This window comes from Chiloscyllium punctatum, chromosome 9 (assembly GCF_047496795.1).
Source record: "Chiloscyllium punctatum isolate Juve2018m chromosome 9, sChiPun1.3, whole genome shotgun sequence".
NCBI lineage: Eukaryota > Metazoa > Chordata > Chondrichthyes > Orectolobiformes > Hemiscylliidae > Chiloscyllium > Chiloscyllium punctatum.
Genome location: NC_092747.1, coordinates 23,362,514 through 23,390,397, shown reverse-complemented (window position 1 = coordinate 23,390,397; position 27,884 = coordinate 23,362,514). Strand labels below are relative to the sequence as shown.

Genomic DNA, 27,884 nt, shown 5'->3' with positions numbered 1-27,884 from the left:
ACTTGGAAGAGAAGTAAGAGGTATCTAGTTCGCCTTTAACCTTGCTGTGTTCCTTCAGAAATATTGAAAGGGGCAGGGAAATGAATAAGTAAAAGAAACATGCTAGAAAATTAATAAAAAATAGGAAGGTAGCTTATACTTTCTAGAAAGTCTACTGATATCTGTGTTCAACTTTCCTTTTGCTATCACTATTGAACCCACTATTTCAGGGCAGACATCATCAGCTGCTTAACCTTTTCAACATCACATTTTGTCATAATAAAAGCTTGATTTTCTTTTTTCAGTATGTTAAGTGTATCCACAATCATCATCCCTCTGGTTACTGAACCTTGTAACTCCACGCTCACTCCATATCGTATGTATTCCGTAACAACACTCTCATCAATAGCAGCTGCCACTGCAAAAGAATCACAGGACAGAAAGCCAGGTCCGAAATACATCTCTCTATCACCTTGTTTGCCTTTGGAAAATTTTTCAGTGTGCGCAGTTATCTTCTTCATGAAGCAAGCTTTCTCAGTGCCTTGGTTTACCCACTCCTTAAAAAACTCCTGCAAACGGACAAAATGCCAACCATTCATTTTGCATTACTCCCAAGTCATCTCCCATATATTCCATTTAATCAAAATGAAAAAAAACTTTCAAAATATTGCTATTCCATCAATTGCTTCATCAGTTATAATAGTGAACATCTTAATATGTTGCCATCTTTCTTCAGTTACTAGATAAATTGTGCACTAGGTTTATAAGTGACCAGCTGTGAAAAAGCAAAACGTCTAATGATGTGGAAAATACAGGTTTATAATAATCTACTGGTAATTATTGCATTAATTTCTCTCATTATATTCAAAATAGTTAATACAAGCCATAAATTTATAGTCCTCTACATTTGTAAAATAATTCCACAAATTGTGACTACCAGCGTAATAGTGGGACAAATACTTGAAGAGTAAAAACTAGGAAGTAAAGGAGAATGAACAAGGATCCAGGATTAATTTGATTCTCTACCAAAGAGTCATGGAGACATGATAGTTGAACATGATAGTTGAATGATCTAAGATGGTGGCTGTGGAATTTTCATTTTTTTTCTTCTTTTATTTTCTCCTTTGTCATGTTTCATTTCTCTTGATTTTCTTCTTCTTTTGGCTTTTTTTGTGAAAGGCGGTATGAAGGCATCTTCCTCGTGATCCGGAGCATGGTGACAGCTGATGGGCCTGGAATGAAACTTGGAAAACAGCGATGAGACGCTGGTGAGTCAGGAGTTTGACCTGGAGAATGATGGTGAGGTGGCTGGTGAGTCAGGAGTGGGACCTGGAGAACGGTGGCAAGGCAGTTGGTGAGCCTGGAGGACGACTCTGGAGTTAGCAATGAGGAGGCAGCTGGCAAGGGGTAAACATGGGAACCCGGTATCAGCTGCTACATCGGCGGAGACTGGTGGCATTGAGGTGGTTCCAGCCCAACATCATTTGGTGGCTTTTACAATGTCTTCTTTCCTGGGATCGGCAATAAAATTGGCTCTTGGGCTGGCTTCTGTATTCCAGCAACCCGATGTGGATAGCCTGCTTCAAAGGTGACTTCTAGTCTGGTGATCCTGCAGCCCAGCATGGCAGTCTTGCAGCAATATTGTCTTTTCCAAAACGGACTTGGTCTGGGCAGTTTGCTGCGAACAATTGTCTGTTTAAAGTTTGGCAATTGTTTAAATGTAAGGGTCTTGACAAGATATCCACTCTCATTGATAATGTGTTGCAGGTTGCGAAGAACATGGCATAGTTTTTCCCCTCCCAGGAAATACTGGGTAACAAAGGGTGCCCTATCGGTTGCAACCCATGTCTGTCTCCTGAGGAGGTCATTACAGTTTCTCGCTGTGGCACACTGGAACTGGCAATTGATGAGTTGAGTATCTCATGTTCTTATGAGGGCATCCTTGAGCATGATTGTTCGCAGCAAACTGTCCAGCCTTCAGGGCAACATCAACTACATCGTACAACCCTGTCATGTCAACCATGCAAGATGTGTCAGAGTGTCGGCATGGATACCACCATTACCCGTGCGATACCACCCACCGTGTATGTGCAGGCACTTATGTGACTCGGCCAACATTGTCTTTCTCATACGCTGCAGGCAAGGGTACATGCGTGAGACCAACCAGACACTATGACAATGAAATAATGGACACTGCACAACAATCACCAGTCGGGGAACACTTCAGCAGTCAGGGACATTCGGCCTCGGATCTTCGGGTGACCATCCTCCAAAACAGACTTTGGGATAGGCAACAATACAAAGTGACTGATAGCCAAGTTTGATACCCATGAAGATGGCATCGAGAGTGTGGTGCTGGAAAAGCACAGCAAATCAGACAGCATCCAAGGAGCAGGAGAATCAACATTTTAGGCAAATGTCCTTCATCAGGAATGAGGCTATGAGCTGAAGGGTTGATGAGATAAATGGGAGAGTGTTGGGCTGTGGGGAAGGTAGCTGAGACTGCGATAAGTAGATGGATGTGGGGGTAATGGTGATAGGTCAAACAGGAGGGTTGAGCGGATAGGTGGGAAGGAAGCTGGACAGGTCAGACTGGTCATGAGCACGATGCTGAGTTGGAAAGTTGGAAATGGGATAAGGTGAGGGGAGGGGAAATAAGGAAACTAGTGAAATCCACATTGATGCTGTGGGGTTGAGGGTCCCGAGGCAGAAGATGAGACTTTCTTCCTCCAGGCATGGGGTGGTTAGCGAGTGGAGATGGAAGAGGCCCAGGACCTGCATGTCCTTGGCGGATTGGGAGGGGGAGTTGAAGTGGTCAGCTACAGGGCGGTGGGGTTGGTTGGTGCTGGTGTCCTGGAGATGTTCTCTGAAGCATTCTGCAAGTAGGAGTCCTGTCTCCCCAATGTAGAGGAGACCGCATCAGGAACAACGGATACAGTAAATGACATATATGGAAGTGCAGGTAAAACTCTGATGGATGTGGAAGGCTCCTTTGGGGCCTTGGACAGAGGTGAGGGGTGAAGTGTGGGCACAGGTTTTGCAATTCCTGCAGTGGCAGGGAGAGGTGGTTTGGTGGGGGTGATGGGCCCGACAAGGGAGTCTTAGAGGTAATAGTCTTTACGGAAATTGGATAGGGGTGGGGAGGGAAATATATGTCTGGTTATAGGGTCCTGTTGTCGGTGGCGGAAGTGGCAGAGGATAATGCAATGTATACAGAGGTTGGTGGGGTGTAAGGTGAGCACCGGGGGACGGAGGGGGGGGGTTCTGTCCTTGTTGTAGTTGGAGGAGTAGCGTTTGAGGTGTGGGAAGTGGGTGAGATGCGCTGCAGGGTATCATCAACCATGTGGGAGGGAAAATTGCAGTCTTTAAAGAAGGAGACCATCTGGTGTGTTCTGTGGTAGAACTGGTTCTCCTGGGAGCAGATGCGGTGGAGGTGGAGGAATTGGGAATAAGGGATAGCATTTTTACCGGAGGTAGGGTGGGAGGAGGTGTAGTCCAGGTAGCTGTGGGAGTCACTGGGTTTGTGGAAGATGCCAGTGTTGAGTTGGTCACCAATGATGGAGATGGAGAGGTCCAGAAAGGGGGGGAGGTTTCAAGATGGTCCAGGTGAACCTAAGGTCGGGGTGGAATGTGTTGGTGAAGTTAATGAACTATTCAACCTCCTCATGGGAGCTCGAGGTGGCGCTGATACAGTCATCAATGTAGCGGAGGAAAAGGTGGAGAATAGTGCCGGTGTAACTGCGGAAGATGGACTGTTCAACGTAATTGACAAAGAGACAGGCATAGCTGGGGCCCATGCGGGTGCTCATGGCTACCCTTTTAGTCCGGAGGAAGTGGGAGGATTCTGATCGAGTCTGCTCTGCCATTCAATCATGGCTGATAAGTTTCTCAACCCCATTCTCCTGCTTTCTTCCTGTAATCTTGATCCCCTTGATATTCAAGAATCTATCTAACTCAGTCTTAAATATACTCAATGACCTGGCCTCCACAGCCTTCTGTGGCAATGAATTCCATAGATTCACCACTCTCTGGCTGAAGAAGTTTCTCCTTATCTCCATTCTAAAAGGTCTTGTTTTACTCTAAGGCTATGCCCTTGGGTCCTAGTTTCTCCTACCAATGGAAACATGTTCCCCCATCCACTCTGTCCAGGCCATTCTTTATGTTTCAGTTAATCCCACCTCATCCTTCTAAACTCCATCAAGTATAAAACCAGAGACCTCAAACGTTCCTCATATGTTAAGTTTTTCCTTTCTGGGACCATTCTTGTGAATGTCCTCTGAACACACTCCAGGGCCAGGACATCTTTCCTGAGATATGGGGCCCAAAACTGTGCACAATACTCCAAATATGGTCTGACTAGATCCTTATAGAGCCTCAGAAGTACATCCCTGCTTTTATATTCAAGACCTCTCAAAATATATTCAAGGCCATCATTGCATTTGCCTCCCTAACTACTGACTCAACTTGCAATTTACCTTGAAAGAACTGGACTTGAACTCCCAAGTGTCTTTGTACTTCAGACTTCTGGCAAACCCATACCTATGCAAAAGAAGTGTATATCTATCCACAGTTCTCGATTTTCTGACACAGTGTACTTCAACAGCTTACCCAAGGCAGCGCCTGACGAAGACAATATTCCCAAGTTGCAATGTACATGGGGCATGCAAAATGATTTAGGACGATATAAGCTGCTTCAGGATCTGCTGCAAAGTTGAACTCAGAACACATCGTTACATTGCCCCTGCCTGAAAATAATAAAATCTTGAAATGAAATTAATTCCATCACAACTTTAAAAGCCTCTTACTCTTATCAGCTTTAACAGTGGTAAAAATAAATGCTTTGCATTTAAATTAAAACATTCATATTGCATGGAATGATCAACTATCCACTATAATGAAATATGTGTTGATTTTAGAATCAAATGCATTTTTACCCTTTTTGAAAATGTTGCCACCTTAGTGCAATATTGGTCAAATATTACAATTAAATTCAACTTAACTTTCAAGGGTTAAATTTACAGATCATCAGGCCTGAGCCACATAGATTAGGATTGATATGTAACATATTGATTGCTGCTGCAATAAAGAGGTTCTACCCAAGGCAAAAGGACAGATTTTTCTACTGATGAATGTGTTCCTTATTTTGTGTGCTTACAAATATAGCTTTGGTGATTGGACAGTTCTCAAATAAAGCACATACTGATTTGTAACAAACTCCTTTTCACTAACCATGTTCTCACTCTACCTTTGGAGATTGAAGTACACGTGAAAGACATAAATATCTTGTTGGGGTACATTTGCAATATTGGGGTCATACGATTATACAAGCAGCTTCAGGGCAACGGGACTCAACTTGGGAAGCCAGTTTGTTTATTAGAGTGCTATCAGTGGTGGGAAAGGAGGGGTATGCACAACATGTTGACAGACTGCCAGAGGCCTGTCTTCAGGCTAGGTTTGGAATTCCTCCTGTCTGGGTACATTGTTCTACCTGGTGGGCCTCGCCAGCAATAGGCCATCCCCACATGAAAAAACCCTTTCTTTTTAAACTTACCCTCATGCTTGACCACTTTAGAGCCTGACTTTCTAATCTCAATGAGGCCAGACTCTCTCCAACCTTTGCCAACCTCTGAATGACTGGAGAGTCCCAAAGGACCTGGGTCCCTGAAGGAAGGTGAGGAAGTAAGAATCATATGTGTGGTCATTCAAATCTGTTTACAGTTTTCTAGAGGTCAATGAGTGCAGAAGTAGTATCCCACACTCAACTATCAATCCCTGGGTATAAGCCTGATTTGCACTTCTTTGACCGTTATACTTCACAACTGCTCTCATTGTTTCTCTCACTCTAAGAACCTCTTCACAACCTCATCTGAACAGGAACAGGAGGCATAATGATGTTACCAAGCCCCTGGAAAAATGTGATTCACATCCCATCATGACAGATACAAGTCAGGAATGAGACTGAATACTCTCTGCATGCCTGATGGATGAAGCACCAACAACATTCAAGAAGCTTGCTACAATCCAGGACAAAGCAACCTGTGTGATTGGCACTCCATTCACTACCGTCAGCATTTAGTCCCTTTCCTACCAACACAGCAAGTAGTCCATGACCACCTATAAGGTTCATTGCAGCAACTCATTCAAGACTCCTTCATTGTAGCTGGCACAAAATTCTGGAACTCCCTTCCTTGCGAGTGCACCTACAGCACATGAACTGTGGCATTTAAGAAGGCAGCTGACCACCCCTTCTCAAGGGCAATTAAGGTTAGGCTCTAGATACAAATGCCCATGTCCTGTGAACAAATAAAAAAGCTCACCATCATCTTATTGACATCCTCTACCCATCCTTCACAGTCAGCATCTGTATCCATTGCCATGCCCTCCCCCTTAGTACAACACAGTTTACATAAACAGCCTTTCTCTATATGCATGAGAACAACATGGAACTCTAGGGAGAGGCAGAGATTGGGAGGTTGATTCCAGGCAAAGGATATTTTGATGCCTACTGGAAGGTGCACACTCACCAGATCCACTGTGGAGTAGGCATTGATTCATGAGAGTATCGATGTTAGTAATGAGCTGCTGCAATAGCCTGAACCTGAGAAAGCACTAATTCTCAGGCACGTCGAGAGATCTGATCCTCTGCCCATATATATGTTGCTAATGTCACTTGCTTCAACTGGAACACTATGACTACTCTTTCTCTGCTGAAGTGACCTGTGCAAGTGGACAAGGCAGCTCCTGTTGCTGCTGCTCCTAAGAGGCCAAAGTTTGAGTTGAATGCTGCTTTCATGCTGCAAAATCAGGCTCTCATAGCAAATAACACATACTATTGGTGAAGGAACAGGTAATGCTGAGGAAGCAGGGAGAACTTGGACTGGGTCGGAGAGTGGGCAAAGATGTGGCAAATAGAACACAATGTGGTGTGTGTATGACTTTGGTAGGAAGAATAGGCTATTTTCAAAATGGGGAAAGGCTTCGGAATTCTGAAGCACAAAGGAACTTAGTAGTCCTTGTTCAGGATTCTCTTAAGGTTCAGTTGGCTGTTAGGAAGGGAAATGCAATATTAGCATTCACTTCAAGAGGGCGAGAATACAAGAGTAGGGACATATTTCTGAGGCTATATAAGGGTCGAGGTAAAAACAATGACTGCAGATGCTGGAAACCAGATTCAGGATTAGAGTGGTGCTGGAAAAGCACAGCAGTTCAGACAGCATCTAAGGAGCAGGAAAATCGACGTTTTGGGCAAAAGTCCTTCATCAGGAATACAGACAGAGTGCCTGAAGGGTGGAGATATAAATAAGAGGAGGGTGGGCGGGGGTTGGGGGGGTGGGGTGGGGGGGGGGGGGGGGAGAGAAAGTAGCATAGAGTACAATAGGTGAATGGGGGTGGAGATGAAGGTGATAGGTCAGGGAGGAGGGTGGGGGAAGGTAGCAAAGAGTACAATGGGTGGATGGGTGTGGGGATAAAGGTGATAGGTCAGAGAGGAGGGTGGAGTAGATAGGTGGAAAGGAAGATAGGCAGGTAGGACATGTCATGGGGACAGTGCTGAGCTGGAAGTTTGGAGCTAGGTGAGGTGGGGGGAGGGGAAATGAGGAAACTAGTGAAGTCCACATTGATGCTCTGGGGTTGAAGTGTTCCGAGACGGAAGATGAGGCGTTCTTCCTCCAGGTGTCGGGTGGTGACGGAGTGGCGGTGAAGGAGGCCCAGGACCTCCATGTCCTCAGCCGAGTGGGAGGGGGAGTTGAACTGTTGGGCCACAGGGCAATGTGGTTGATTGGTGTGGGTGTCCCAGAGATGTTCCCTAAAGCGCTCTGCTAGGAGGCGTCCAATCTCCCCAATGTAGAGGAGACCGCATCGGGAGTAACGGATACAATAAATGATATTGGTGGATGTGCAGGTAAAACTTTGATGGATGCGGAAGGCTCCTTTAGGGCCTTGGATGGAGGTGAGGGAGGAGGTGTGGGTGCAGGTTTTGCAATTCCTGCGGTGGCAGGGGAAGGTGCCAGGACAGGAGGGCGGGTTGTTGGGGGACGGGGACCTGACCAGGTAGTCACGGAGGGAACAGTCTGTTCGGAAGGCGGAAAGGGGTGGGGAGGGAAATATATCCCTGGTGGTGAGGTCTGTATAAGGCTCTGGTCAGTCCCCATTCGGAATTTCATGAGCAGCTTTGGGGCCCATGTTGGCCTTGGAGTTGGGTCAGAGGAGGTTTACAAGAGTGATCTTGGGGATGAAGGGCTTATCAGGATAGGGAGTGAGGATTCTGGATTTGTATGAGATGGAATTTAGAAGGATGATGAAAGATCTTATAGAAAATTATAGAATACTGACAGGCCTGGATACAGTAGACATGGAGAACATGTTTCCAACAGTAGGACAGACTAGGACCCAAGGGCACAGACTCAGAGCGAAGGGATGATCCTTTTGAACTGAGATGAGGAGGAATTTCTTCAGTCACAGGGAATCTGTAGAACTCATTGCCTGTGAAAGCCAAGTCACTGAGTGTTTTTAAAACAGAGATAAATAGGTTCTTGATTCATATGGGGATCAAAGGTTACAGGGAGAAGGCAGGAGAATGGGGTTGAGAACCATATCAGCCATTGAATGGTGGAGCAGACTCGACAATACTGCACCTTTATCCTATGGTCTACTGCAAAAACTGGAGATCAAAGAAGAGTCATATTGGACTCAACACAGTAATTTGGTTTCTCTGTCTACAGATGTTGGCAGGAAACTGTTGGGTTTCTCAAGCACTTCCTGTATTCTTTTCACACTGCGAGTTCTTGTGGATACAAACTTTTCACATAGGTTGGTAAACTTTCTCTATTTAAATGATTTTCAGCCAGCCAGTTTCACTTATCAATGGCTTGTTATTGTATTCTCACCTCATTGACCATGGTAAATTGTACACTGCTTGAGAAACTTGTGTGCTGGTTTTAAAAGTCAGAACCTTGGGTAAAATCTGCAAAAGACTGGCTACTTAGATATTTAAATTACATGGTCAGTGGATCTGTGTAGTTCCTACACCTAGCTAACCGCATTCCAGCAAAAGTCAAAAGTAGACAGAATCATGTTGCATCCCCAAATGCCAGTCTTTTCAGGACTTTAACCTCCATTTGCACCCATTTCCATGGCAACACCTACTTCCACTTTCCCATATTCTGAGTCCATCCTTCCCCACTCTAGTTTTAGGAGTTAAAATTCTACTCATGGAATATGTTGTGTACAGTGAGTTAAATTTCTTCTCTAAGAAACAAGTATTTTCAGAGTTTCTCTAATAACTGTATGGATTATGGGTTGCTAATCCATAAAGACAAGAAAGTGATCATGTTTGATTGATGTTTACTCCTGTCAGCTTGGGGAATATAGGGGAGAAAAACAGTCCACACTACATTTCTATTGTAAGTATAAGGATTTGAATATCAGATGAGAGTTTAGGTACGAAACCATATCCTCATGCCTGATGAGGGCTTATGCCAGAAACATCAATTCTCCTGTTCCTCACATGCTGCCTGACCAGCTGTGCTTTTCTAGCACCACACTCTCAACTCTGATCCCCAGCATCTGCAGTCCTCACTTTCTCCGAGTATGAAGCCAAATAACCTGGACAGAATGATTCAAAAGCTGTACTACATACTTTCCATGTTTCCTCCCATGATGTATAGATGTCTCAACTTTGCTGGAAAGGTGGGATCCATTTTAGATGCCAGGGCAACATTTGTCAGGGGACCAACAGCCACAAGAGAGACCTGTTGAGCAAAGAACAAATTCTTAGCATAGTGACTGATAGTATCGTTATAGTTGGCTTGTAGAACTGGGAAGCATAACAGGTACAACAGTAAGTTCATTCCCTTTTCAGTTTTGTGTAATCCTTGTTCTAAGATTTAGATTTACAATCTGGTTTGTTTTATCAGTAGTTTGAATTCCAACCTGATGTTCAAACATTCTTATTGGACTATCCTTGTCACCTCATTAGAATCAACTTTGTGCAAAATCAGACATCATCAGCCATGCCCACAAAAAGATGAAAGAACTAAGGATGCTGGAAATCAGAAGCAAAATCATAAATTTGTGGAAACACTCAGCACGTCTGGTAGCATTGGTGGATGGCAAGCAGAGTTAATGTTCTTCAAAGCCTGCAGAAGGATCACCTGAACTGAAATATTAGCCTGACTTTCTCTCCACAGATGTTAAATTTTTCTAGCAATTTCTGCTTTTGGAAAATATTGACCATAATGGCAGCCAAACTCTAGACAGCTAGATGTGAGTAGTGTTGTTGGCTATCTACTCTACCTAGCTGGCTGTGGGATATTGTTGTTATTGCAGAATGAAAATGCATTTTAAAGTTTCCATCTGAATGAAGTGATATGGTACAGAAAGAAACTAGTTCTTCTTGAGAAGGAGTATAGTGTAAGATATTAAAATTAAATCTAAGTCATCATTGGTGTTTTCTGAAAGCACATATTCACATAAATTGTAATAGAAGTCTATAGGCTTTTTCCCTACAAGGCTGTTGAAAGTAGTTAAATTGAAAACTTCATAACCGAGTTAGTAATTTTTTAATTAGTTAAGTGTTTAAAGGGTTACAGAATCAAGACATTAGATGACATTAATATGCCTAATAGCCATGATCTACTTGAACAACGGGACAGGTTTCAGCGCTAACTGAGCTAATCTTGTTGTCTGTTTATCCATTAGAACTTTATTTCCTGATGCACATCCACCTCACCTCACCAGCATGTTCAGTGGCTATTCTTATCATGGCATTCACTGCATGTTCAGCTTGTATGAGTTCCAACCCTGGAGCACTAGAATCTGGAACATCACCCAGACCATCCTTTCCATGATAATGATCTGCATTTAATTGATATCCAAGGAGAGAGGTTCCTGCACCTCGGAACACAGGAATCTGTAATTATAAAACAAACAAATTTACTGACTCTTATGGGAAGAATGCAGTTCACTAGTTTTTCATAATTTGGTAAGATCAGGATAGGAACAGGAGAGCAAAAGAAACAATTGCCTTATGCATCAGAATTTTGACCATTGGAACCTGGTTCAACATCAAATTCTGACCTATCCGTCTCCTTCCCTTGATATCCATACATCCAGCCTTCTTAAGGCCAGCTGTTTTGATGCCTTATTTCTTTGATTTAATTTAGATTGTTACACGTAACATGCAGAACAATTATCTTTCCTTTGTATTGAATAATTATTTTTAAGCAGCAGATCACACAAAAATATGCACCCAGTGGACAAACATTGTACAATACTGAATTGCAGTACAGACTGAACCTGCGATTCTTTTTTAAAGGGAAATTCATGAAGTTGTCAAACATTTGAAATAAACTAGAAGGCTTGTAAATATTTAGAGATAAAAAAAGTGGATAAATTCCCCCGTGTGTGAGATTCATGTTGAGCTACATAGAGACATCATGGCTGTTAGGTTCACCAATACGGTGTATCTATTTCCCTTAGAAGTACTAATAATCTTTCTTAAAAATATTGTATCTTTATCCATAATCATCATCACATACCTCTGTTCTCTGGCAAACCTTCAGCACTCGAAGTACATTTTTGCACACATTTTCAATTCTTGTGTTTCCGTGAGTGCATGTTATACCCAGGATCTGCACATTTGAAGCTGCAAGTGCCATCATCATTGCTTGGGCATCATCCACCCCACAGTCAAGGTCTAACAGCATTAGCTTTTTTGCCATTTTAAATTCTGCTAAAAAAAAGGATTGAGTTTAATGCAATTGTTGTTCTGATCTTCATACTTTGGCAGCACTGAATGTTGGCAAATCATAGAATCCACAAAGTGTGGAAGTAGGCCATTAGACCCATCAAGTCCACACTGATCCTCCACTGAGCATCTCATCCTTGTAACCCTGCATCAACCATGGCTAATCAACCTAGTGTGCACATTCCTGGACACTATGGGCAATTTAGCATGGTCACTCTATCTAACCTGCACATCTTTGGACTGTGGGAAGAAACCAGAGTACCTGGAGGAAACCCATACAGACATGGGGGGAATGTACAAACTTCACACACACAGTTTCCTGAGTGTGGAATTGAACCTGGTCCCTGGTGCTGTGAGATAGCAGTGCTAACTATTGAGCTAACATGCCACCTTTGTCTGTCGACAGTTGTAAGCTTAATGAATAGCAAGCATTGTTTATTTCCAGACTTCAAATCCGAGCCATGATATGTAGGCAAAGTTGATGCTATAGTTTTATGTGACTCAACTCTATTGCTCCCAGTTAGATGAACAACACTGAGGCAGACTATATTGTCTCTTGCAGTTACTCAAGTCCAGTATTTTGTAAATCTCTACTCCCAGTTTTGAAACCGCCCACTCTTAGGCACCATTTATGTACGGAGATTTGGTGATGTTTGCATTTCTCCTCTTTGTAAAATCAACATTTATTGCAAAACTTAGCATTCATAAAGAAAGTGGACATGAAATCTTAATATAAACCAGTTCAGTCAGGTTTGAAAATGTCCAATTTCCATCTTTTTCTAAACATGTAGTTCCCAGAGCAACAATCACCCTAAACGTAACAGTTGGCATATATATTTGCTTAGAGTGGAATTTGAGAACCAGCAAATGTTAATTTGCAGCCTGTTTAAAGTTCTGACAAATTTTCTCTTCTAAACTAGAAGTGACTAAAGCTGCTTGCTTGCGCACCTGGAATTGTGGAAATGGCAGTCATCTATCTTGCACAAACTATTTTTTTGATGGAATTAACCAAACATTAAACATCTAATTTAAATGAACTGTTCTGGCAACCCTGGGAAGAAACTCTGAATTTAGCTTTGGGACAAGCAAATGCTCAGATCAAGCACATGCTGTCCCATAGATAAATTATTTTGCTTAGTACTTCTACAAAACTCCCTTTCCCGTTCCTTCCACCTGCTCCTCCGGCACAACCCAACCTGTCTCAGATGGAATTAGAGCCAAATTAGAATCTGATTTTACTCTCTCTGGGTGATGAAGTGTTCAGCATCAGATTGCCTTATTCATCACTACAATTCAATTGTTTTTGGCTGTCAATTGTGTTTTACATCATATTGCACTTTCAAAGCAAGGTAGTTACATCAAAATTATGAGCCATTTAAGAATGAGACACCAACACCATATACTACTTACTTCACAGAGAAGGTTGTAAAGTTTCTGAATCCCAGCACCAGATATCAATAAAAGTGTTCTGTTGTTTTTGTGTCTCCTTAGAGATCTGATTGTTTTAGTGCTGCTCAATTGTTGATCTTGCGCAAATATTTGCAAAAGCTTTTCTTACAAAGTACATGTGAGCCCTGTTTTCTATGTATTATATATTGGATGGATTTATCCAGTAATTTTGCTTTTAAAAGTATTTTATATGTTGAATGGAGAAAAAGCCAAATTTAATGCATATCTATGATTATTTTAAAAATACATTAAACAGCTCAACAAAGAAGGCTGGTATAATCTTGCAAATTGAATTAGCAGTAACTTCCTGAAAGTTTCTCAGAAGTCAACACCAGTCAGATAATCAACATCTCATGCACCAATGATGAGACTGGATTGCCAAACTAATGCATTATAAGCTGCTGCAGAGCCAACTGTCTTCAAGAAAAACGACACAATAGAGTTGCAAGTTAAAACTATCTTATAAGAAGATATGTTAATGATTCAGTGCAGAAGAACCCATTGAGTCTGTATTGCCAAAGCTACGTAGATCCATAATTATTAACAGTAAGCCCAAGACAGAGATGTTGACCATTCCCTCCTTACTATCAAAAGCCTCAGTCATACCTTCCAGGTGAAGCAGGGGTTTACCTGCACTTCATTCAATCTAGTCTACTGTATTCACTGTTCACAATGTGGTCTCTTCTACATTGAGGAGATGGATCACAGACTGTGCGATCACTTTGCAGAACACCTATGTTCTTTCAGCAATAATGACCCTGAGCTTCTGGTTGCCTGCCATTTCAACACACCACTGTTCTCTGAACAACATCTCTGTCTTAGGTTTGCTGCAATGATCCAGTGAAGCTCAGCACAAGCTATTTTCCCACTTGTTTTCATGACTCAATATGGAATTCAAATAATTTTTGGAGCTGAACCCCTTCTCCCATATCCTTACACAAACCCCCACATACTAGGTTTTGTCATCACATGGGCTGCCACCATTAGCAACCCATTGCCAGCTACTAATGGTCCCTATCATGAGCTATTCATTCTCCCAGACTGGCCTTTAACCATTTCTTTGTCTGCCCAATTGTTTTTCTCTCTCTCTCTCAGCTCCATCTCCACCTATTGTTTACTCTCTCCCCCTTTCCTTCTTGAGCATATTTATCAACCTTTTCCTAGCTCAAATCAGTTCTGAAAAAGGGTCACTGAACCTGAAATGTTAGCTCTGCTTTCTCTCCACAGACGCTGCTAAACCTGCTGCGTACTCCAGCAATTTCTGATTTTGTTTCTAATTTCCAGCATCCACAGTTCTTTCGCTTTTTGTCCAGTCACATAAACAGCCTTCTACCATCACCCTCTACAACATCTGCTCCCTCATCCTCCACACACGTTTTCAAGCAACTTTTGTCATTGTCTGCAAATGAAATCAAAAATATGTGTCCCTTTCTGTCATTGTCACACAGTGCCTAGGCATGGTGGCTCAGTGGTTAGCACTACTGCTTCACAGCACCAGGGTTCCAGGTTTGATTCCAGCCTCAGGCGACTGTCTGTGTGGAGTTTGCACATTCTCCCCGTGTCTGTGTGGGTTTCCTCTGGTTGCCTCCCACAGTCCAAAGCAGTGCAGGTCAGGTGAATCGGCTATGCTGAATAGCCCATAGTGTTAGGTGCATTAGTCAGATGGAAATGGGTCTGGATGGGTTACTTTTCAGAGGGTCGGTGTAGACTGGTTGGGCGGAAGGGCCTGTTTCCACACTGTAGGGAATCCAATCTAATCTCACTTGCAATTAATTTGGAGTGTGAGTTCTTGGTGAAGTCCTGACATCTGCAGGAATATCCGATTATGGGAAGAAATGCAGAGTCAAAAAAAAAACTCAGGTGACTTGTGACACAACACAAACCCAGGTGAGGAAAATCTAGACCAAGTTCACCTGTTTGTTTGGGGTTGAAGACATAGGCACACCTGCCGTTGTGAGGGAAATTGCTGCAAATATTTGCTCAAGATCAATGAGCGAGCAACGTTGAAAGTTGTGCTTTTGATCTCTATAGAGACTAAAGGACCATATAAATACAAACCTCCCATGACTGCAGCCGGCTCACCCACCCTTCCATCCTCTGCCAAACAAATTTAAGTACTTGTTGGGCGTTTCGTAATTAAATTTGGCTTTGGATTTGTGGCTCAAAACCGTTGGCATTGCGACAACAGAGGGTAAACAAGCAACCATCCAAGGAGGGTGGAAGGAGGCAGTAAAATCAGAGGCAGCGGGGGACGCTGGGCTGGGGGACGGTTGGCGCTGAGGTGTTTTGGCGGTGAGCTGCCAACGGCCGTTAACGGCTGTGCGCGTGAGCGCGCGCCACACACACACACACAGATGTCCCTCAAGACCAAAAACCTCCACCTTTCCATGTTTCACTCACTCGTCTGGACGCGGTTTGTGTTTCTGATGTAAGGTCGCCAACCTGGATCTTTTCTCTCTCTCTATCTCTCTCTATCTCTCTCGAGATGCTCGCCTGGCCCGCTGAGCATTTCCACAGCTTCATTTCTGCCCCTTTTAGTTCAGATCTCCAGCTCCTCTGCAGTCACCAATGGTCCTGGTCACTCGCTACTAAGGATGGCATTTCACTAGCACACGGCTGAGGCACAGTGGGTTTTTTTTTTACTTATGACATTTGCTTCTGTCTCGGCCAAAAGTTGTCAGGTTAAAGCTGTCATGAATTTGCAAGTGATGTTAACGGTGTCTGTACCTCGTGTCAGTATCAAGGATTTTCTTTATGTGCGGGCAAAACTTTCAACATGACATTAGATCATTATCCAGACAAAGATAATTGCAGGGGCTACATAGAACCCTCTGAATGGTTTCCTTCTGGGACTCCTACCTGGACTTACCAGTGTCCTTGATCGGATATTAATATCCAGTTCCAGGTGCAGCAAATATTACAAGGAAGCAAACAGTTCTTTTAGGCTGATTCTCCCAGCTGGTATGTGCATCTAGTTAACATCAACAGCACTAGGTTTGATCTCTGGCTGAGGTAACTCACCCTGTTCATCCCACCCAGCATTAAAAAAATACAGTACAGTTCTGGTTTGGCAATAATTGCCAAGGACTTTTCATTTTTAATTGAGAATTCAAAATGAAATTAGTACCTTACCCATTACCCTTTTTTTTGGAAGTTATGGAGTCATAGAGTCATGGAAATGTACAGCATGGAAACAGACCCTTTGGTCCAACTCATCCATGCCAACCAGATATCCCAACCCAATCAAATCCCACCTGCCAGCACCCGGCCCATATCCCTCCAAACCCTTCCTATTCATAGAGGTAAATGAAGGGCTTTTGCCCGAAACGTCGATTTCGCTGCTCGTTGGATGCTGCCTGAACTGCTGTGATCTTCCAGCGCCACTAATCCAGTCCTTCCTATTCATATACCCATCCAAATACCTCTTAAATGTTGCAAATGTACCAGCCTCCACCACATCCTCTGGCAACTCATTCCATACACGAACCACCCTCTGTGTGAAAATGTTGCCCCTTAGGTCTCTTTTATATCTTTCCCCTCTCACCCTAAACCTATGCCCTCTAGTTCTGGACTCCCCGACCCCAGGGAAAAGACTTTGTCTATTTATCCTATCTATGCCCCTCACAATTTTGTAAGCCTCTGTAAGGTCACCCCTCAGCCTCCGACACTCCAGGGAAAACAGCCCCAGCCTGTTCAGCCTCTCCCTGTAGCTCAAATCCTCCAACCCTGGCAACATTCTTGTAAATCTTTTCTGAACCCTTTCAAGTTTCACAACATCTTTCCGATAGGAAGGAGACCAGAATTGCATGCAATATTCCAACAGTGGGCCTAACCAATGTCCTGTACAGCTGCAACATGACATCCCAACTCCTGTACTCAATGCTTTGACCAATAAAGGAAAGCATACCAAACACCTTCTTCACTATCCTATCTACCTGCGACTCCACTTTCAAGGAGCTATGAACCTGCACTCCAAGGTCTCTTTGTTCAGCAACACTCCCTCGGACCTTACCATTAAGTGTATAAGTCCTGCTAAGATTTGCTTTCCCAAAATGCAGCACCTCGCATTTATCCGAATTAAACTCCATCTGCCACTTCTCAGCCCATTAGCCCATCTGGTCAAGATCCCGTTGTAATCTGAGGTAACCTTCTTCACTGTCCACTACACCTCCAATTTTGGTGTCATCTGCAAACTTACTAACTGTACCTCTTATGCTCACATCCAAATCATTTATGTAAATGACAAAAAAGTAGAGGACCTAGCACCGATCCTTGTGGCACTCCACTGGTCACAGGCCTCCTGTCTGAAAAACAACCCTCCACCACCACCCTCTATCTTCCATCTTTGAGCCAGTTCTGTATCCAAATGGCTCAAATCCCTGTATTCCATGAGATCTAACCTTGCTAATCAGTCTCCCATGGGGAACCTTGTCGAATGCCTTACTGAAGTCCATATAGATAATATCTACTGCTCTGCCCTCATCAATCTTCTTTGTTACATCTTCAAAAAACTCAATCAAGTTTGTGAGACATGATTTCCCACGCACAAAGCCATGTTGACTATCCCTAATCAGTCCTTGCCTTTCCAAATACATGTAAAATCCTGTCCATCAGGATTCCTTCCAACAACTTGCCCACCACTGAGGTCAGGCTCACCGGTTTATAGTTCCCTGGCTTGTCTTTACCGTCCTTCTTAAACAGTGGCACCACATTTGCCAACCTCCAGTCTTCCGGCACCTCACCTGTGACTATCGATGATACAAATATCTCAGCAAGAGGCCCAGCAATCACTTCTCTAGCTTCCCACAGAGTTCTCGGGTACACCTGATCAGGTCCTGGGGATTTATCCAGCTTTAGCCGTATCAACACATCCAGCACTTCCTCCTCTGTAATATGCGCATTTTGCAAGATGTCACCATATATTTCCCGACAGTCTATATCTTCCATATCCTTTTCCACAGTAAATACTGATGCAAAATATTTATTTAGTATCTCCCCCATTTTCTGTGGCTTCACACAAAGGCCGCCTTGCTGATCTTTGATGGGCCCTATTCTCTCCCTCGTTACCCTTTTGTCCTTAATATATTTGTAAAAACCCTTTTGATTCTCCTTAATTCTATTTGCCAAAGCTATCTCATGTCCCCTATTTGCCCTCCTGATTTCCCTCTTAAGTATGCTCCTACTTCTTTTATACTCTTCTAAGGATTCACTCGATCTATCCTGTCTATACGTTACATATGCTTCCTTCTTTTTCTTTCCCAAACCTTCCATTTCTTTAGTCATCCAGCATCCCCTATACCTATCAGCCTTCCCTTTCACCCTGACAGGAATATACTTTCTCTGGATTCTTGTTATCTCATTTCTGAAGGCTTCCCATTTTCCAGCTGTCCCTTTAACTGCAAACATCTGCCTCCAATCAGCTTTCGAAAGTTCTTGCCTAATACCGTCAAAATTGGCCTTTCTCCAATTTAGAACTTCAAATTTTAGATCTGATCTATCCTTTGTCATCACTATTTTAAAATGAATAGAGTTATGGTCGCTGGCCCCAAAGTGCTCCCCCACTGACTCCTCAGTCACCTGCCCTGTCTTATTTCCCAAGAGTAGGTCAAGTTGTGCACCTTCTCTAGCAGGTACATCCACATGCTGAATCAGAAAATTGTCTTGTATGCACTTAAGAAATTCCTCTCCACCAAACCTTTAATGCTATGGCAGTCCCAGTCGATGTTTGGAAAGTTAAAATCCCCTACCATAACTACCCTATTATTCTTACAGATAGCTGACATCTCCTTACAAGTTTGTTTCTCAATTTCCCTCTGACTATTAGGGGGTCTATAATACAATCACAATAAGGTGATCATCCCTTTCTTATTTCTCAGTTCCATTCAAATAACTTCCCTGGATGTATTTCCAGGAATATCCTCCCTCAGCCCAGCTGTAATGCTATCCCTTATCAAAAATGCCACTCCCCCTCCTCTCTTGCCTCCCTTTCTATCCTTCCTGTAGCATTTGTATCCTGGAACATTAAGCTGCCAGTCCTGCCCATCCCTGAGCCATGTTTCTGCAATTGCTATGATATCCCAGTCTCATGTTCCTAACCATGCCCTGAGTTCATCTGCCTTCCCCTGTTAGACCCCTTGCATTGAAATAAGTGCAGTTTAATTTATTAGTCCTACCTTTCCCTGCCTGCCCTGACTGTTTGACTCACTTCTGTTCTCAACTGTACCAGTCTTAAATTGATCTCGTTCCTCACTATCTCGGTGGGTCTCACCTCCTCCACCTTACTAATTTAAATCCTCCCAAGCAGTTCTAGCAAATTTCCCTGCCAGTATGTTAGCCCCCTTCCAATTTAGGTGCAATCCGTCCTTCTTGTACAGGTCACTTCTACCCAAAAGAGATTCCAATGATCCAAAAATGTGAATCCTTCTCCCATACACCAGCTCCTCAGCCATGCATTCATCTGCTCTGTCCTCCTATTCCTGCCCTCTCTAGCTTGTGGCACTAGGAGTAATCCAGATATTACTACTCTTGAGGACCTCCTTTTTAAATTTCTGCCTAACTCTCTGTAATCTCCCTTCAAAATCTCAACCTTTTCCCTTCCTATATGATTGGTTCCAATGTGGGCAATGACCTCCTGCTGGCTCCTCTCCCATGTGAGAACATTCTGCATCCTCTCTGAGACATCCTTGACCCTATCACCAGGGAAACAACACACCATTCTGCTTTTTCTCTGCTGGCCACAGAAACATCTGTCTGTACCTCGGACTACAGAATCCCCTAACACAATTGATCTCTTGGAAGCTGACGTACCCCTCGTTGTATTAGAGCCAGTCTCAATATCAGAAACTTGGCTGTTCGTGCTACATTCCCCTGAGAATCCATCCCTCCCTACATTTTCCAAAACAGCATACCAGTTTGAAATCGGTATATCTACAAAAGACATCTGCCCTAGGTGCCTACCTCTCTTACCTTTCCTGGAGTTAACCCATCTATGTGACTGTATCTGAGACTTTCCCCCCTTCCTATAACTGCCATCCATCACATACTGTTGCTGTTGCAAATTCCTCATCGCTTCTATCTGTCTCTCCAATCGATCTACTTGATCTGATCAGATTCACATACAGCAGCATTTATGGCAGATATAATCTGCAGTAACCCCTAAACTCTCTTTAAACTCCCACATCTGACAAGAAGTACATATTACTACAAAGGCCATTTTTGCTCCTTCACAATCTACAGACCCGGAAAATAACACCGTCTTATTCCTCTACAAAACACTGCACCAGGTTAAATTAATGGCTTTGGCTTATATTTTATGTTTAATCAAGAGACTTTTCTCCAAAAACATATAATCAAGAAAGAACCACTGTACTCACTAATACAGCCTTTTTCTTGGACAGACTTAAAACAACAATTAACTTATCTGATTCTGTGTTGTGAACTTCACCCAAACCGGTTCCTCCAAGATTAGTTGTGAAATTCGCTGTTTGTTAAAGGGACTCAAACTATATCAGTGGGACCGCTTGAGTTGAATCCATATATTTGTTAAATTCAGGGGGCTTTCCTTGAAATACCTAAAATAAATGCTAACCACCTTAAATATGGAAATAGAAGGCTTGATTTTGAATGGTTCCAGGGTTCTTCAGAATCTTCCCCATGGCTCCCAATTCCAGAAACACATGTTGTTGTTATTTTTGAACAGAAAATTGGGCAAAGCATTAAATGGCAATCAACTATCTACTGCTCATTTGAACTTTTGCCCAAGACAAATGTGTACAATTTGTTACCATCAAGGCCATTGTTATTGGAATTACACAAATTCAGGTATCGGTTAAGAGAAAAGGGAGAAGTGACATATTCACCAACGTCATCAAATAAGTTAGTAATGAGATATTTGATGCTGAAATCTTTGCTTACTTGCTTCACAAATGATATTTCTTGAATGTAAAAAGAAGAAATTTGAACATGTCATTGAAATAATAACTAACAGTGGGGATTAAAAGACTGTAAATACAAGACTGCAAAACAATGGGATGAAGAGCTTGAGCCTTACTGATTCAGTGGCCATAAAGCCTTGTTGTTTTCAGTTAATCTGGTACAAGTGGGAACAAGTAATGTAAAACTACAACATCAGCCTTACATTCATATGCCAGTCAGGATTTTTGTGGTTTATGAAGAATTAATGATCATTCATTACACCATCTATTCTTCTCACAACATCACACACACACAGTCAGTAAGGTTACCAAAGTATTATAACAGAATATTAGAGACCTATAGGTATAGATATTGCTTTAAATTCAATCTTACTCCTTTTTTTTGGACCACAGGTTTTAAGATGGTAAAGAAGCTATTGCTCTTAGATGTTGACTGTGGGGTGGATGATGCCCAAGCAATGATGATGGCTTTTGCAGCTCCTAATGTGCATATCCTGGGTATAACATGTACTCATGGAAACACGAACATTGAAAATGTATGCAAAAATGTGCTTAGAGTGCTAAAAGTTTGCCAGAAGACAGAGGTACATGATCAAATCAATGTTTTCATATTTTTATGCCACATGCAGAAAAAATGTACATCTATAAAAATGATAATTGCAACTTAGTTGTACTAAATTTGAACATTGCTGAAAAAACAGGCATGCTGCCAAAGCATTTCATTTTGTACCCATCAGGTCAGATACAAAAATGCCAAATTTCAATGCAAGAAATTATTAATACTGCATGAGAAAATAGTATTGACTATTAGGCAAGTTGATTCTGCATAGTTGAGATGTTGCCATAGAGAATGCCAGTTAACTAAGATCCCTCATGCTTTTAATTCTAAAAAAGTGCAATGCCTGGACGTGTTCTTTCTGTTTTCAGCACTCAGATCCCAGCATACGAATATATGTAACTATTAACAAGTCTAAGTAACCCACATTATAAGCCAAACTGATAAGTCTGATGATCTTAATTGATTGGCAGAGAAATTTCACTTTCTTACTTCAGTGCTGATGAATTCAAAACATAAAACTTTGATGGCCTGTCTCTTTTCTCTGCAATGATATTTGTTTGTAAAACAGTGCAACAGTAGGCATAATAGTGTTATGAAGTAATTAACCTTTTAGGTGTAAATACATTATTGCAGTTTTTGTTACATTAACAGTGACTTTAGCAAAAACCATATGGTGACTATTCAATCATTTAGAATTCCAAATTAGTCTTTATAACATTCACAGGTGAATTGGTCATGCTAAATTGCCTATGGCATTCAGGGATGTGTAGGTTAGGGGAAAATATAGGATAACAGGGTAGGAGAATGGTCTGATGGGTTACTCTTTGGAGGGCCAGTGTAGACTTGCTGGACCAAGTAATATCCCAACAATTAAGGAGAGTTGGGGGAAGAGTTGAGTATGGTAGCCATCACAAAAGAGAAAGGCTAAAAGGTCTAAAAATTGATAAATCTCCTGGCCCTGATGGGCTACACCCCAGAAATCTGAGGGAGGTGGCTGAGGAAATAGTGGAGGCATTGGTTGTGATCTTCCAAAAGTCACTGGAGTCAGGGAAAGTTCCAGATGATTGGAAATTTGCTTTTGTAACCCCCTTGTTCAAGAAAGGATCAAGACAAAAGATGGAAAATTATAGGCCGATTAGCCTAATTTTGGTCGTTGGTAAAATTCTAGAATCCATCACTAACAATTAAATTTCTAAATTCTTGAAAGTGCAGGGTTGGATTAGAACAAGTCAGCATTGATTTAGTAAGGGGAGGTCGTGCCTGACAAACCTGTTAGAATTCTTTGAAGAGGTAACAAGTAGGTTAGATCAGGGACACCCAGTTGATGTTATCTATCCAGACTTCCAAAAGACCTTTGATAAGGTATGGTGGTTTTTAGCTCTGAAGAAATGTTGAATAGACTGGGTTTGTTTTCACTGGAATGCTGAATGTTGAGGTGTGACCTGACAGAAGTTTATAAGATTGTGAATGGCATGGATAGGGTGGAAGATATGAGGCTTTTTTCCAGGTTGGAGGGATCAATTATTAGGGACACAGTTCAAGGTGTGGAAGGGGAAGTTTAAAAGAGATGTGTGAGGCAAGTTTTTCACACAAAGAGTATTGAGTGTCTGGAATGCCCTGCCAGAGGAGGTGGTGGAAGCAGGCACAACAGCAGCATTCAAGAAGCACCTGGATGAATTCATGAATAGGAAGGGAATAGAAAGACATGGATCCTGTTAGTGAAGACAGTTTTAGTATGGAAAGGCAGCATGAGTCGGCACAAATTTGGACAGCCAAAGGGCCTGTTCCTGTGCTATATTTGTCTTTGTCCTATTTTGTAAATGCATACAAAATAAAATGGTTTCAAAATACCCACGATAGTATCATAGCTGCAGAAAGGGAAATCCTTGAGGAGGGTTTGTCGACAGAGTCAGTGTGTGTAGAAGTCAGAAGCAGGAAAGGAGTCACTCTACTGAGAGTTTTCTACAGGTCCCCCAGTAGCAACAGAGACACGCAGGAGCAGATTGCAAGGCAGATTTTGGAAAGTTACAGAAGTAACATAATAGTTGTCATGGGTGACTTTAATTTCCCTAATATTTATTGGTACCTACTTAGTTCAAATAGTTTGGATGAAGCAGTTTTTGCCAGGCGTGTTCAGGAAGGGTTCCTGATGCATATGTAGAAAGGCCGAATAGAGGGGAAGCCATATTGGATTTGGTGCTTGGCAACAAACCATGCCAGGTGTCAGATCTCTCAGTGGGAGAGCATTTCGGCGATAATGATCACAACTCTCTCAACTTTACTATACTCATGGATAGGGATAAGAGCAGCTGGTAATGGAAAGTATTTAATTGGGGGAGGGGGGATTACAATGCTTTTAGGCAGGAACTGGAGTGCCTAAATTTGGAAAAGATGTTCTCAGGGAAATGCACGACAGAAGTGTAGAGGTTGTTTAGGAAGCACTTGCTGATAGTGTTGGCCAGGCTTGTCCCGCTGAGGCAGGAAGAGATGGCACGTTGAGAGAACCTTGGGTGACAACGCATGTGGAACATCTAGTCAAGAGGAAGAAGGATGCTTACTTAAGGTTGAGGAGGCAAGGATCAGACAGGGCTTTTGAAGGTTACAAGGTAGCCAGGAAGGAATTGCAAAATGGACTTAGGAGTGCTAGAAGTGGCATGAAAAAGCTTTAGTGGGTAGAATTAAGGAAAACCCTAAGGTGTTCCACACTTATGTGAGGGATAAGAGGAAGACCAGAGTGAGGGTATGGCTGATCAGGATAGTGTATGGAACTTGCGCCTGAAATCAGAGGAAATAAGAGAAGTGCTTAATGAATACTTTGCTTCAGTATTTGCTACTGAGAAGGACTTTGACATTTGTGAGCACAGTGTGAAATGGACTGATATGCTAGAGCAGGTTGATGTTAGGAAGGAGGATGTGCTGAAAAGTTTGAAAAACTAAGTATATATAAATCCCCTGGGCTAGACAGGATATAACCTAGGTTACTACAGGAAGTGAGGGAAGAGATTGCTGCGCCTTTGGCCTTGATCTTTGCAACCTCACTGTCAACTGGAGGAGAACCAGGTGATTGAAGGCTGGTAAATGTTACTCCCTTGTTCAAGAAAGGGAATAGTCATAACCCTGGGAATTACAGATCATTCAATTTTACGTCAGTGGTGAGCAAAGTATTGGAGAAGATTCGAGAGACAGGATTTATTACTTGGAAAACTATAGTTTGATTAGAGACAGCATGGCTTTGAAAGGGGCAGGTCATGCCTCATAAACCTTATTGAATTCTTTGAGGATGTGACAAAACATATAGATGAAGGTAGCGCAGTGGATGTGGTCTACGTGGATTTTAGCAAGACGTTTGATAAGGTTCCGCATGGGAGCTCATTCAGAAAGCAAGGAGATATGGGATACAGAGAAATCTGGCAGTCTAGGTACAGAATTGGCTGGCCTATAGAAGACAGAAGGTGGTAGTAGATGGAAAGTATTCAGTCTGGGGTTCAGTGACCAGTATTGTTCCACAGGGATCGGTTCTGGAACCTCTGCTCTTTGTGATTTTTATAAATGACTTGGCTGAAGTAGTGGAAGGGTAGGTTAGTAAATTTGCCAATGATGTGATGGTTGGTGGAGTTGTGGATTGTGGAGGGCTGTCATAGGTTGCAACAGGGCATTGACTTGATGGAGAACTGGGCTGATAAGCGGCAGATGGAGTTCAACCTGGATTGGTGTGGCATCATTCATTTTTGAAGGTTGAATTTGAATGTAGAATACAGAGTTAAAGGCAAGATTCTTGGCAGTGTGGATTTTAACAAGAGGTTTGATAAGGTTCTCCATGGTAGTGTTATGGACTAAACCAGACCACTCAAATCATTCTTAAGCAGGCGGCCCTAGACTATAACTTTGTAATTTGTTTCGGTAAGTATACAGTGAAAATTATCCGGAGTAAGATAACTAGCTTGACTTTTAGATTTTAAACCAGACAAAAATTTCTTCACAAAATTACACAATGAAAAGCAAAGAATGGAATAAAGAACCCCTACAGAACTCAACCTATCCAACTAGACTTAATTATGTTGTTCTGAATATACTTTAAAAACCAGTATAAATAAAACACATTCTTACTGTTGAAGTTGAAGGGCAGAAAAGAGAGAAAGTTTCCACACAGGTCCCTGTTGAACTTCCCAGCTCAAGACTGAACTATAACTGCTCAGCTCAGCTAGAGAGCTGCCCACTCCCCTTTCATTGTATAGGTCACTTCTAAAACATGACTACTTTGGCCTGAAGTCTCAGCTGTTTACATATAAACAAATGCCCTCTCAAAATCCTTTTCATCTCTGTACCAAACCAGACTGATCAGAGCCCAGCTCGGTTAATTGCCCCTCTGAAAAAAAAATCAAGAACAGAGTCTCCTTGAGTCAAGGAACAGCTTTTAGAAAAAAAAGGAACTAGCTTTGTGACAGTAGGCTCATTCAGAAAGTAAGGAGGCATGGGAAACAGAAAAATCTGGCAGTCTGGATCCAGAATTGGCTGGCCTATAAAAGACAGAGGGTCCTGGTAGATGGAAATTATTGAGCCTAGAGCTCGGTGACCAGTGTGTTCCACAGGGATTGGTTCTGGGAACTCTGCTGTTTGTGATTTTTATAAATGAATTGGATGAAGCAGTGGAAGGATGGATTAGTAAGTTTGCCGTTGACATGAAGATTGGTGGAGTTGCAGATAGTGTGGAGGGCTGTTGTAAATTACCAAGGGACATTGGCAGAACTGGGCTGATAAGTGGCAGATGAAGTTCAACCTGGAAAAGTATAAAGTCATTCACTTTGGAAGAACAAATTTGAATACAGATTACAGGGTATAAGGCAGGATTTTTGACAGTGTGGAGGAATACAGGGATCTTGGGGTCCATGTCCATAGATCTTCAAAGTTGCCACCCAAGTTGATAGGGTTGTTAAGAAGGTGTATGGCGTATTGGCTTTTATTTACAGGGGGATTGAGTTTAAGAGCTGCAAGGTTATGCTGCAGCTCTATAGAGCCCTGGTTAGACCACATTTGGAATATTGTGTTCAGTTCTGGTCACCTCATTATGGGAAAGATTTGGAAGCTTTAGAGAGGTTGCAGAGGAGATTTACCAGGATGCTACCTGGACTGGAGGGCATGTCTTTTGAAGATAAGTTAAGGGAGCTAGGACATTTCTCATTGGAGCGAAGAAGGATGAGAGGTGACTTGATTGAGGCATACAAGATATTGAGAGGCATAGATAGAGTGGATAGCTAGTAACCTTTTCCCATGGCAGAAATGTCTATTACGAGGGATCATAATTTTAAGGTATTTGGAAGAAGGTTTAGGGGAGATGTCAGAGGTAGGTTCTTTACACAGAGAGTGGTGGGTGCATGGAATGCACTGTCAGAAGTGGTAGTAGAGTCAGATATATTAGGGACATTTAATCGCCTCTTGAATAGGCACATGGAAGATAGTACAATGAAGGGTATGTAGGGTAGTCAGATCTTAGAGTAGGATAAAAGGCCAGCACATCATTGAGGACCAAAGGGCCTGTACTGTGCTGTGTTATTTTATGTTCTATGTTAATGACTGCAGAAGTCAGGCAGATATCACTTGGGAGGGGATAGGGAAGAACAATGAAGTGGGTGGATTTAAGTAATCAGAATTGGATGTTATACTAGATTCTAGTGGTCAAAATTTCAATGGGTGTAATCAGAGTTGTCTTGTGCCTGTCCAATCACATCCTTACCTCACAAAAATATGCAGGATTGGTGGGAGATATTTTCTTTTAGAGTAGGTCAGAAACAGCACCATGCATACCTAAAAATAAGGTATCAACTTCTTGAAGCTACAGCACAAGATTACCTGTATGCAAAACAGCATAAGCAACATGGGTAAGGTTCTACAAACAATGAAACAGATCTAATTTTTGCAGTCCTGCCACATCTAGTCGTAATTGGTGATGGAAATTAAACAGTCATTGGAGGAGGAGGCCACACAAATATCCTTATCCTCAATGATTGCAGAGCCTATCACATCAGTGCAAAAGATAGGGCTGAAGCATTTACAACAGTCTTAAGCCATAAATCCAAATGGATGATCCATGCCAGCCTCCTCTCGTGCCTTCCACCATCAAAAATGTCACTCCTAAGCCAATTTGATTCACTCCATGTGATATCACGAAACAATTGGAGGCACTAGATCCTCAAAGCTATGGCCCTAACAACATTTGACA

At 42.4% G+C, this 27,884-nt stretch overlaps 2 protein-coding genes across 2 annotated transcripts in view; one reads left to right on the top strand and one right to left on the bottom strand.

Annotated features, from left to right (window-relative positions):
• Window positions 1-200: 200 nt before the first annotated feature.
• On the bottom strand, window positions 201-11,699 carry LOC140480990 (nucleoside hydrolase-like). The gene is made up of 5 exons (XM_072576600.1): window positions 11,517-11,699; window positions 10,709-10,888; window positions 9,617-9,728; window positions 4,588-4,724; window positions 201-548 (listed from the first exon to the last, which is right to left on the bottom strand). Exons 1-5 carry the CDS (start codon window positions 11,697-11,699, stop codon window positions 201-203), a joined length of 960 nt encoding a protein of 319 aa, XP_072432701.1.
• A 9,810-nt stretch (window positions 11,700-21,509) lies between these two features.
• Window positions 21,510-27,884, top strand: part of LOC140480989 (inosine-uridine preferring nucleoside hydrolase-like) — a 28,367-nt gene continuing 21,992 nt past the window's right edge. Inside the window, exon 1 of the mRNA XM_072576599.1 lies at window positions 21,510-21,692. Coding sequence (XP_072432700.1) covers window positions 21,510-21,692 — 183 coding nt within the window. The remainder of the gene's footprint in view (window positions 21,693-27,884) is intronic.

Bases quoted from the DNA above. Each gene is read 5' to 3' on its own strand.
- LOC140480990 (XM_072576600.1), bottom strand. From the start codon at position 11,699: ATGGCAAAAAAGCTAATGCTGTTAGACCTTGACTGTGGGGTGGATGAT. The intron at 9,729-10,708 runs GTGAGGTGGATG...TTTGCTCAACAG, and splicing joins CCACTGAACATGCTGGTGAG to GTCTCTCTTGTGGCTGTTGG. The intron at 4,725-9,616 runs GTATGTAGTACA...TATTATTTTCAG, and splicing joins CATGGGAGGAAACATGGAAA to GCAGGGGCAATGTAACGATG.